This window comes from Notolabrus celidotus, chromosome 10, assembly GCF_009762535.1.
Source record: "Notolabrus celidotus isolate fNotCel1 chromosome 10, fNotCel1.pri, whole genome shotgun sequence".
In the NCBI taxonomy this organism is placed as follows: Eukaryota; Metazoa; Chordata; class Actinopteri; order Labriformes; family Labridae; genus Notolabrus; species Notolabrus celidotus.
Genome location: NC_048281.1, coordinates 26254804 through 26267098, shown reverse-complemented (window position 1 = coordinate 26267098; position 12295 = coordinate 26254804). Strand labels below are relative to the sequence as shown.

Below are 12295 nucleotides of genomic sequence, written 5' to 3'. Positions count from 1 at the left end.
AACAACCATCAACTCAAAATGTACTGTGGGCCCAGTCCTGCGTCATTCACTGCATTTCATGGCATGGCAAGTGAAGGAGCAGAGGAACTTCAAAAGTCTCACTCCATTCTTCTTTCATTTGCTGATTTTCACCGTCCACTTTTCTTTGAGCTGCAAACTTGGAACACACCGTTTTTGTGCATTCTGGGGTCCTATAGCTGGCAAAGTGCCAATATGCGAACTGCTCCATAAACGAAAGTGAAAGTTAAAAATTGCACTCGCAGCATTGGACTCTGAGTGAACCAGTAACAGCCTGTCTGCGTATTGTTGACATGGAGACAAGTCCCGGTAAACACGCGGTGACCCGACCTAAACACAGAGTGAAGGGATAACAGTTCGGGGGCCACAAAGAGGCGGCAGGATGCGCCCCGTGGGCCTCGTATTGACGGCCTCTGGTCTAGTGGGTGCGCGACAGAATTTCATAACGTGGCTCAAGCACATTCAGTATTCACTGTATTTGACAGGGAAACCAAAATGCTCCCATACATGTGACTTAAGAGATGCAGGAGGGTTTTCAAGGCCCTCTGCTCCTTCACTTGCCATGACTACCGCTGTGCTTGACGAGTGAGTGTGGATTGAACATGCAGTCATTAAGTGAACACGCGCAACTTTTTTCATCAACCGATCCGTGGACCACGTCCGTGCCGAACCGTGGAGAGGCATCCGTACAGATCACGGATAAACGATGATCCGTTGCACCACTACCAGGAACTGCCTGCTGCTGACAGACAGCTGTGGTCCAAATGTAAACAGAGACTCCCCTTTTTTCTAGAAAGGAATTCTGAATGTATGTTTATATATTCAGACAATTTTAGTTATCTTATTGCAGTTATAACAAAACAAAAGAAAAGCGTAGTAGAAAACTTTCAGACCCATTAGGGCCTCCCCTCCCCACTTGGGCCCTAGGTAGTCAGTCCCACTTTCCCCCCCACTAAGACGCCCCTGGTTATGACTCCACTTTGCTGCTGCTGTTAAGAAGCCAAGGCATCTTATGCATTGCACATGGGTAGCCCATTTATGATATATTTTATACCTGAGTAAAGATGACCATGGTTCTGGTGTATTGCATGCTGCATTTTGTTATCTCATCAGTGTTGCTTATTTGCATCTGATTAAAACATTACCAACAGACAAGGTTACTCTTTGAGGGAATCAGACTCAAAGTGTAGGTACCATTGTCAAAGAGGCAGCTCCTATAATCGCACAAGGCTTTGTCCAAGAAGTTTTATTTGCTAGTGGGTTTATAAATATACACAACAACAATTTTAATTTAAACATTTTTTATTTAGAAAAACATGGAAAATAATAACAAAACACAAAACATAAAGACAACAAATCTTTGGCTATGACATTATTGACAATAATTAGCACCGTGACAATATTACAAAATTAGCACCATGTTTAAAAGGAGAAATGGACCTATGTTTTCCTTTGAAAGTTGTAATATTTTATGTTCTGTCATTGTATGGAAGAGATCATAAAACAAAATAATAAATTATGAACAGAACTGTTGTTTTGCATCCTGCAGCATTACATTTTTTCTTTGAGTCAGTTGAAATACTTTTAATTGTATTCTTCTATAAAACTGTCTGCAAGACAAATTTAATATGTAAAATATAGGATGCTGAAGAAATTTCATTCACAAACAACAATCCACAATTAGATTTTTTAATGCAGCATCCTGTCATGTTTAATAAACTGCCTTTCCAAATGATAATGGATTTGGGTTACAAAACAGTTACAGTATATAATTTGCTGAATGTTAAAAACAAACTGAAAAAACGAGTATTGTGTATCCCGTGTTAAATAAAATGCTGTAGTTACAACTGTACAACTGTACACACTGACAGGTAGGGTTTGTGCTTTCTGATATTTACCATGACCTGCTTACACCTGTGTAATCTTGCAGGTTAATTTAGCGATACAGAGTATGGTGTCACCTTTTCCTCATATTATGGTATGGAGTGGTTTTCATAGTTCTGGGCAACATGGTATGTCTGTTTGACCTTTGCAGTTTTGCACAAAATTTAATAAATCTACATGCAAACATTGAAACATACATTGAATTAATAATACATTCTCATTCTCTGAATCTCACTCATGGGAGCAATTGTCTGTCAGCACCTTTTATCATGCGTGTGCTTATTTCATTTTGACACTCGCACTTTATGTGCTCCTACAAACACATCAATTGCCTTAAGAATCCCCCCCAAACCAGAACAGCACAGGTGCTATTAGGTTGATAATCATCCTTTGATAATCAGAATTAGACTGAATACAACTGACCTTAGTCCAAAACTCAATCATTTGCTGGTTGTATGGACAGAAATTCAAATACTCAAAATATATGCCCCAATAGCGATAATGCGGTCTTTCTGCCTGATGGCCATTATGAACAGCAATGAAACAGTTTTTATAAAAAGAGAACATTTTAATTCCCTCCCAAAATGAATACACCGTAATGTTTCTGACTGAAATTCACATTCTTCACAACATTGGATAGCTGTATGTTTTTATGAGGGGCAGGGTCAAAGTTCCACACTGTTTCTACATCATTGTTTGACTTGTGTGGTTCGTTGTAAATTCTGTCGCATACATGATACATATTTCTTTGATTTGGTCCCACAATGAGGCGTTTGTATTTAATGACCCTTTTGGGGTTTATCACTTAACTTTGTGTATAATACTTTTCAACCATTCAAGGGTGTGACATCTTTTTTAATTTCCCCCAATTATAAGATATTAAGGCTATACAGTATGAAAGCTGCTGTATATGCAGACAGACATACCTCATAGTATTTTATAATTACTGCTTATCTCTGATGACTAGATCAAAATTTGTTGACTTGCGAGTAACAAGGTTGGTCATCTCAGGTGGCTCACAACCAGATTTTCTTACATAAAAGTATATGTTCCCAGTTTGCACTCACTGGAGCTTTTCCTGTCCTGCAGTTGGTGGTTTTACATTGGATACAACAAATACCCAGAAAAGGAGGAGTGCACATACTGCCCAGCATAAAGTCCTGAGGCCTGATCTGAAGGCAACTGTATATACACAGTGTCCCCAGGTTGTAGAGGTAATACTGCACTCCCTGATGCTTGATCCAGGAAACCCTTCTTGTATTCATCATAAGTATACATCACAGGCTCGTTGTTCCTCATCAAAGCCACCCACACATTAGCTCCTTTGCAATGAACATGGTAGGCAAAGTAATAAATGCCTGGCATATCACAGGTGAAGATTCCTGTCTCAGGGTTGTAGTTTTGGCGACCATTGTACAAGAGCTTTTCAAAGATGACTGGAGTGCCCACAGGTGGAAAAGGAGTCGTTGCTATAGCTGTGAATGCTGGCATTTCCAACCCACTGGGACCCATTGCCTCTGCCCCATTACCTCCATATTTGCCCATCTTACCATAACCACCAGTCTTAACACCATCTAGCCCAGGGCCCATCTGAGAAAGCACTCCAGCCATGTCAGGAGACAGACCAGTTTCTCCAGGTGGACCTGGGGGTCCGGGAGGCCCAGGCTGACCTGGTTGTCCAGGGGATCCTGATGGACCCTCTCTGCCTGGTGGTCCTATGGGACCAAGGAGACCTGGAATGCCCTCACCTGCAATACCTGGTGGACCAGGAAGACCACCGTCTCCTTTTGGTCCTGGAAGACCATAAGGCCCAATTGGTCCTGCTGCACCATCCATTCCAGGAATTCCTTTAGGACCTTGAGGCCCTTCTTCACCTGGAATTCCACTTTGTCCTTTTGGTCCAGGAAGTCCTGAAGAACCAGGATTACCAGGTAGACCTTTATGCCCATTGTCTCCTTTGGGACCATTTGGTCCTGGTGGACCCCTTGGGCCAGGCTCTCCCTGCTCACCAGGAAGACCATCCTTACCAGCTATCCCAGGAGGACCACGTTCCCCCTGGGCTCCATCAAGCCCTTTAGGTCCTCCTTCACCACAGTCTCCCTGAGGACCAGGTGCACCTATACCTCCTGGGGGTCCAATTGGGCCAGAAGGACCTTGTGGACCATTTGGTCCAGGAGGTCCAAGCATACCAGGTAGTCCTCCATGGCCCTTGTCTCCTTTTGGTCCTGGAGATCCAGGTAGCCCACCCATACCTTTATCGCCCTTTGGTCCTGGGAGTCCTGGTTTACCAAATCCGGGCAGTCCTGGCTTTCCAGGCAAGCCAGGTGGTCCTGGATGACCTTTTGCACCTGGCATGCCTGGCTGTCCTGGCAGACCGTTTTGACCTGGCTTCCCTTGACCAGGTAGACCTGGTGGACCAGGCTGTCCTCCATCACCAGGTGGCCCAGCTGGCCCTTGCTCTCCAGGATGCCCTTTCTCTCCTGGAGGTCCCAGTGGCCCGGGACCCCCGTTCAATCCTGGCTTACCAAAACCAGGCAACCCCCTTGGCCCAGCAGGTCCTGGGGGCCCTGGGAAGCCTTTGTGACCAGGTTGGCCTGGCAGACCCATCCCCTTGTCTCCCTTGGGTCCTGGTAATCCTGGTAGTCCTGGAAGACCTTTGTGTCCTGGCTCACCTTTCAGGCCTGGCTGGCCTGGTAATCCCTGTACCCCTGGTTTACCTATTCCCGGTAGTCCAGGAGGTCCTGGGGGACCCTGAGGCCCTGGCTGTCCAGCTGGCCCTTCTTCACCTCTTGGACCCATTTCTCCTTGGGGGCCTGTCTCCCCTATTCCTCCTGGCTTGCCTTGTAGTCCTGGCAAACCTGGTTTTCCCACTGCAGGCACTCCAGGTGGACCAGGAGGTCCAGGTCTTCCTAGGGGTCCTGGCTGTCCATTCCCTGGAGGTCCAGGAGGTCCTTGAGGTCCCTCTGGCCCAGGAGGCCCAACTGGGCCTAGTTCTCCCTGTGGAATCCCCTCAGCACCGCTAGGGATTGTCTGACCTATGATAAATGACATGAACATCTCTCAGAACCAGTGATGAATTTGAAAAGACATGGACAAAATTGTGATTATAAGTTCAAAGACCAAGTGCCCTCCTTCACACATAACCAAAACATATTAATGAAATGTCATTAAATGCTAAAAATAAAAATACATGTTGTATTCACTGGCATCTCAAGTAGCATTGTAACAATTTAAAATATATCATTTAAAACTACTAATATTCTTGTGGGTTGTTAATTTCTGATGATGGAAATGTTTATTTTTACCTTTGTCTTGACCACCATTGTAGCTGCCCCCTTTACGAGGATTTTCTTTGCCCTTCTGCATTGGGATCTGGGGTAGCTCCTTCCTGTAGTGGGGATATTGCATGTAGGGCATCTCTTTGCCAAGGTACTGCTGTTGGGGGTAGCCTTCTTTGCCCATGCCCATGTGGTGCTGCATTTGCTGGTATTGCTGAGGGTGTTGCTTGTGTCCATAGTATGCCCCAGCACTCACATATGTGAATACTACAAGCTGTAGCAGTGTCAGGAGGAGGGGGGCAGGGAGGGGAGGCATGGCCAAGGCCTGTATGAAAGGTAGAGTAAAAAAGGTAAGTACACAGTCAATCATATTTGAAGTAACAAGGATCACCCAAGTCATTGCATTGAAGGGAAAGAGATGCCACCCTTTGTCTCCCTCTGTTGGAGAAACATTCAAACTACATTTTGGTCTTGTGAACAGTGGTAGTGTCACCTTTGTGAGATAGTCATAGACAGCAATTTATAAGAAAGCTTCTTTATTAGCCATTAACACTGTGTTACAATTTAAATGCATTTCTAAAAGTGCCAATTAAAGGGGCATAAAAAAGGGGCAAAATACAACTTCAGCGACAATTACTGCAACAAAAGCAAATTTCTTGTATCAGCACTTGTAGCACTTTGCAATTTATTGATGAACAGGTTTTGCAGACTTTTCGGTGGAAAGTTGGATAGCATTTTGAATTTCAACATGGATTGCCCTTAGAAAAGTCTTCAGTCCTTGAACTACCTAGACTGCAAGAGATGTGTGATACAAAATAACATTCCGAAAAGGAAAGGCTGTGCAGAAATAACCTTGTAAGGAATTAACACCTTGGATTGTCTTTGGCTCAAAATCAGACACCCTCTTAAGTGACTTATGGGGGCAGTGATGTATATACACATTCATATACACAAGTGTTCCAGTTAAAAATAGTTTTCTTTATTGATAGGGCTGCTTGTATCTTTTCTTTTCTTTCTAATGGTTATATATATATAATCATGTGTTTGTAATTTACAGCCCAATGCTTGACAGAGAAAGGGGCTGTTCTTGTCAACAATATGTATGATGTAAATTACTCAATGACATGCCTTCCCAGGCTGGGATGAACTGCATTTATTATGGTGTCCACAAGAGGGAGCCATATTAAATATAACAAAGCCACTGTGATGCCTTTGGAGGAACTGGCTGAGACGCCTATAGTCCTATATAATATTTATTTAGTCCTGCTGTGAAAAACAATCCAAACAATGGCTTACACATTCAAGTGCTGCATTAGATTGAGAACTATTGTTTTTACTTACGTTTTCATTCATTGCCTGACATTTTATTTGTATTTTTAAAAGGCTGTGATGTATCTGCCACCTCAGAAGTAACTTATCATGGTGCACACTATCCTGCTGATTTTATTGGAGTATTCTTGTCATTTCTGCATCATAGATATTTAATTTGGCTTGACACTAAAATACCCCAAAACTATTTACACTAAAAAATTATTTGATTAGAAATACATTCTGGGTTTACATTTATTTAACCAGGAAAACCTCATTGAGATTAAGAATCTCTTGTACAAGAATGTCCTGGCCAAGATCGGCAGCAGCACGTTCCAACAAAGTTACAGACAAACAACATAGAACTCTAAAAGATGACAACATATCATGATTTTCAGAACAAAAGTCATCAGTCAAAGGGGGGGGGGGGGGGGGGGGGGGGGTTGCATTAGCTTCCTAGCCCAAGACAAATTTGCTTTCAGCTGTCCTTTGATTGAGTTTCTTTTTACAATAGCCTTTTTCACCCTGTCTAAGTCAACTCATCTCTTGCCACACTTCCCGTCTAGGTTAAACTGCACACCTAACCCCAATTTTATTCATTCATCTCCTCTGTAGTTTTCTAATTCACATCCTAAACCACATCCCCAGCGTCCACTCCATCACTGGCTCTTTGGATCTTTCCAGGCCTTTGACCTTTTCTCAGTGGACTGGTGTTTTTGACATGGCCATGCCACTGTCTCCCTTGATGAGAGCTGGCCTTTGAAAGAAGCAAAGGTAGTTTCCACAGCGACAGAGGCCAGACATGCCAAAGAGGCCAGATGAATGCCACTGTGTTTCCTCAACAAGAACTAAATCCAGTTTTTTTTTTAATGGAGAAAATGCATGTTTTTCTAGTATTGTAAATAGTGATACCAATCTGTGTGGGCAGAGTAACCTAAGAGGTTAGCTGTTTCTATTGTCTTGGTAAGGCTGTGTTAAGATCCTAGGATGTTTACATGGACAGCATCTCGGACAAGACTTAGCTTTCCCTACCCTTCATCTACTTTCAAAGCTCCTGTAAGAAGTTTGAAGTTGGCCTCATGCCTCTTTATGCCCCCAAAAAGCAAAAAAGACCATGAACAAGATCAGTGGCTATTTCTATACAGCTATTTTTAATGTCTGAATCCACTGCAGGGAGGGTAGATGTCAGACCAAGTGATCAACTGCAAGCTGCTGATGAGAGCACATTCACATGATCTGCAGCTTAGTGAGTGATACGTTTTGACATTTGACTGTTTAAAGAAAGCAGAAAGAGATTCTTTGTCAAAAAACACAAATTTTGCATGAACAAGTCAGAATCAGCAAAGACTGCTTTGTCCACAGGGGGGCGCCAAAATCAACACATAAAGTTCTTAATTGGTTTTAAAACAAAATGACAAATTAAAACCCAAATATATCCACTCCATGTCGATGCTGTCAAATGTACAAAAACGTCTCAACAAGTTAATGTTAATTTGATAAACTAATAGTATATCCCCTATTATGAGCACATAAAAAAAACTAAATGAAAAATGTTACCACCCCTTAAAAACATCAGTGCCCAGTGTTGAAATGGGGTCAGCTGTGCACGTGCGTGTGTGCGTGTGTGTGTGTGTATGTGTGTGTGTGAGAGTGTGTTTTTGAAGAGTTTGAAATAGTCAGACAAAACCTGTGACTACAGATCAGAGGCACCGCACGAGTGTCTGTTTAGTGTCACAAAGCAACACCATGATGTTGTCATGGTGACCACACAGAGTGATGGAAACACCTCCTGTCTTTACCTGCTGAGAGTCTCTCCAACACATTATTTTACACAAGTGTTATGTCCAGGGTGACTTGTTTACACAGTCTGAACAGTCAAATCCACATTTTAACTTCTTGCAGAAGAAAACAGAGAAAGAAACAAAGGACTGCATAGCAATGAACGTATAAAAAGCTGGGGGCGTCCCTTGAGATAAATCCATACAGTTGTAAGAAGTCACAAAATAATGTGACACAACTGTGAGAAGTCGTGAGTGACATGTTATGAGCTGTTACTCACATTTGTGAGATTTACAGTTTTGATTTTTATCACACTGGTGCTAAACCATTTGGCCCCATCAGTGATGACTCTCTGACAAGCTGCTATTTGTTACAGAGACTAAACAGGAACAGCAACCATGTTCTACATTCTCATACCAGGCAGATACCAACACTGTCACCCAGCTCACACCCTTTGCAAAAGTGGTGTGTTAATGAGGCCAGAAAAGATAGTCACGTGCTCAGTCAGTAATCAAACTAATCCAGCTTGGGCACAGTTCAGCAACAAAGTATAATTCCAATAACAAATCACTACAAATCTTGTCCTTCTCTGTCGCAGCTTTAATATGGGTGTTGGTTGGCACTGCAGTTGATCACCACCAAGTGCGATCTTTGTTGTTGAAAAATGGAGCAAACCACAGCTATGCTAGTGTCTGGTGCTATGCTCAGACGATGTCAAGTCCATCATCGAAGTTTAAAATGCTAGTTTTGCTAATCAGTACTAAACAGAATGTACAGCTGAGGATGAAGGATCAATCAATCAATTTATTTTTAAAGTTTAGTCATGAAAGAAAAGTCAGTTTAGTTATTCATCAGAAATTGGTGCTAAATAGAAAGTTAGCTTACAAAATGATCATGTGGGGCACTTAAATATTGGAGTCACGATTGATGGCAATCCATCCAAAAAAAGCTGAACCCTACTACTTAAAAATACAAAATTCAATCAAACTGTTGAGTTGTAGGAAAAGTAAGGAGATAATAATTATTTATCCTTCTGGGATCATGAATGTTAACGCCTGTTTATTTTTGATGTTGTCGAGATGTTTTTGTATATTTAACCATGTCACTTTAGGGTTAGTATTGGGTGTGCAAATACCAATGCAAAACTAACCAACTAACTAACTAACTAACTAACTAACTAACTAACTAACTAACTAAATAACTAAATAACTAACTAACTAAATAACTAACTAACTCAGGCAAAAAACTATACAAATACAAATTCTCGTTTCTAATTCCATATATTCACAGAGGCAAGTCAATTTGACATCCATTCTCAGGCACATCAGATATTACTCCTTAATACCAGACGTGCCTGCAAAACTCCTCCCCTCCTCCCTCCTTGGTAATGTTTCAGTCCAGATTCTGCCTGAGCATATTCAAAAACGTACTTTTGCAGTGGATTTCTGAGAGACCATTTAGCAGTATGGTAGCTTAGCTACTAGGCCGCTAACTAGGTAACAAGCTATTTCCTTTAATTTAGTTGAATATATTGATTGTTAAGTGAGGTTGTGTGATTAAAAAGACCTTGTTGTTGTATTTTAACACATTGAGAATCTTAGTGCTGTCATTCTGTTTAAATATGGTGAGTTAGCCTCACCATCAAGGCTACAGGTTGTTTCTATCAGGTTCCTATCCACCCGTAAATAAATACCATAGACTGCATAAAATATGGACGTAGTATCCGTGACATCACCCATCTGTTTCTGAAGAGCTGTTTTGAGGCCAATCGTCGGCGGCAGCCATATTGCTGCTGTCGAGCGATTGTGAGGTAAAGAGGCGGGCTTTGAGCCTCCTAGAAAACAGCAACAGTGTTCCCGCCTGCCAATCAAGTCAGCTGTGCCTCTCATTGGAAGACTCGCAATCTAAATATCTTCAAAATTGCAGCGCTGGAAAAATATTCAACCCTCGTACAGTGTGTGCCTGATCGAGAAATGAGCTATCCAGACTACACTCGTCTTTTGTACCAGGCTGTAAACATGTTTATTTCTGCTGTAAAGATCGTCTTTTTCCCATTCATGTGTATGTGGTTTTTGTTACTGCCGGAGCCAGCCTCAAGCGGATCCTCGATGAACTGCAGTTTTTAGCACTTCCCCATTGGACTCATATTTTTAGACCGGAGGTTGCCGCTTGATAAATGAACTTCCTTGCATCAACACTAGAGGCATTAACTGTTTATTTACAGATCTACAGACATCAGTCACATAAGTAAGAGGATACAAGACTTCAAGGCTCAAAGTGGCGTGCCATTGAACAGTTCCTCTCAGAAAATACTTGTTTAATACTATTCATGGAGACCTGTCTCCATGTGCCCACTGGGTGCAAAATATTCAGTTGACATTATATCCTTATGCATCAGCGTCCAATACCTAGCACAGTACGAAAGCGAAACTTAAGTAAAATGATGTCACATTTGCTCCAGCTCATTGAAGTTTTGAATCAGATTTTACCCACTACAAGGACCACAAGCAGGTTCAGACTCTCATTTTTCAACATCTGCTGCCAAAGTCATGTGTGTCTGGTCACACACCACTGAGCCCACAGCATGTCCTGCCTGCTCCAGACAGTCTCTAAAATAAACTAACCTCAAAGTAGTCTACATTGTTTATGACGTGTGTGCATGTATGTGACTCTGTTTCTGTCTTCTTCCAGATGTCCATCATACTGATATCTTATGTAAATAAAACTCAGTAGTTTGTGTGTCTGTTGTGAGAGGACTCTTGGGCATCAAGCGTAATCACTGCAGTAGTTTGTTTTTGCTGAGTCAACCTCCGCTCTGTTGAAGCTGAGGTATCGGCTTCTGGGGTTTATATCAGCTGCTATCTTGAGAAAACAACCCAATATTACTCATTATCACAGCAGCAAAGTAAATAAAATGTATAGATGCATGTCAGCTCAAAGTTCCCATCGTTATGCACTTCTTAGCATGCATTTAACAGGTAGATTTAACAGTCTTCTGAGCTCTGAAGTTTAGCTTTGCTTCAATTTCAAACGTCTGAGGGATTCAAGGATTGGGAAGAAATGAAAGAGTGATTAATTTCATTCCTGCTAGACAGGAGAGATGAGATATGGAAAGAGGAAAACAGCAGGAAATCCTACTGTCATTATGTGTTAAAGCCAAAGAATTTAAGGCCACAACAGAAAGCTTTAAACTTCAGAGCAGTTTACAAAAAGTTATGTGTGTAGTTTGTATGATATGCATTTGTATCCAGTGATGTTGGAAAGGAATGGTTACTGGTGGTCTGGGTTTCTAATTGTTCATACTCATGCACACACATACATATAAACACACACTGTATATACATAAAGTAATAGAGCATGTTCTGGACAGGACATCCAACTCACTCAGCTTCAGTTGTGAGAAAGTCTCTCAAAAGCAGTTTGTAACCTCCTCTCTAACATATTAGACTTACAGAAGATGGAAATATCAGCTCTGTGTCTCCAGACACATCTGTCAATCCTCTCTCCTCTGTCAGATGGAGACATCTCTCCTCTCACCGTCTCCTTTTCTTCCTGTGTCTCTGTGCGAACAGAGCGATGCCTGTTCTGCACAGTCTTCACAGTCTGTCTCATTTCTGTCAGTTTGCCCTCACTGGCCCATTTTTCCCCATTGGGAGCAGCCCGATTCCTTGACCTGAAGCCTCTCTGTGACCACGCAGAGCAGGTTGGAGGTCAGAGGCCAGAGGCTGTGTGCCTCTTTAAGCCACCTTGCTAAGAGAGAGCAGAAAGGTGCTGCAGAAAGGTCTGCTTGTGCTGTGATGTGAGGAGGAATTGATCACATTCAGGGCAAAGATTTCAAACTGACCATTCAAAGATTTATCTGGAAGGCTTGGTAGAAATACTTGAAGACGATTCACCTCTCCACCGAAAAGCTTCTTCAGTTCCACATGGACTGGTGGACGGAGCTAGAAAATATAAGCCTCTGAAAAATGACCAAACTGAGCATTTAATTTTTTGGTGTTTCAAGAGTCCTCTCTCTCTGATTTACT

The 12295-nt window shown here is 42.2% G+C and overlaps 1 protein-coding gene across 1 annotated transcript; it reads right to left on the bottom strand.

Moving 5' to 3' along the window:
- Positions 1–3000: 3000 nt before the first annotated feature.
- Positions 3001–11879, bottom strand: col8a1a (collagen, type VIII, alpha 1a). The gene is made up of 3 exons (XM_034694042.1): positions 11805–11879; positions 5208–5505; positions 3001–4937 (listed from the first exon to the last, which is right to left on the bottom strand). Exons 1-3 carry the CDS (start codon positions 11877–11879, stop codon positions 3001–3003), a joined length of 2310 nt encoding a protein of 769 aa, XP_034549933.1.
- Positions 11880–12295: the final 416 nt, after the last annotated feature.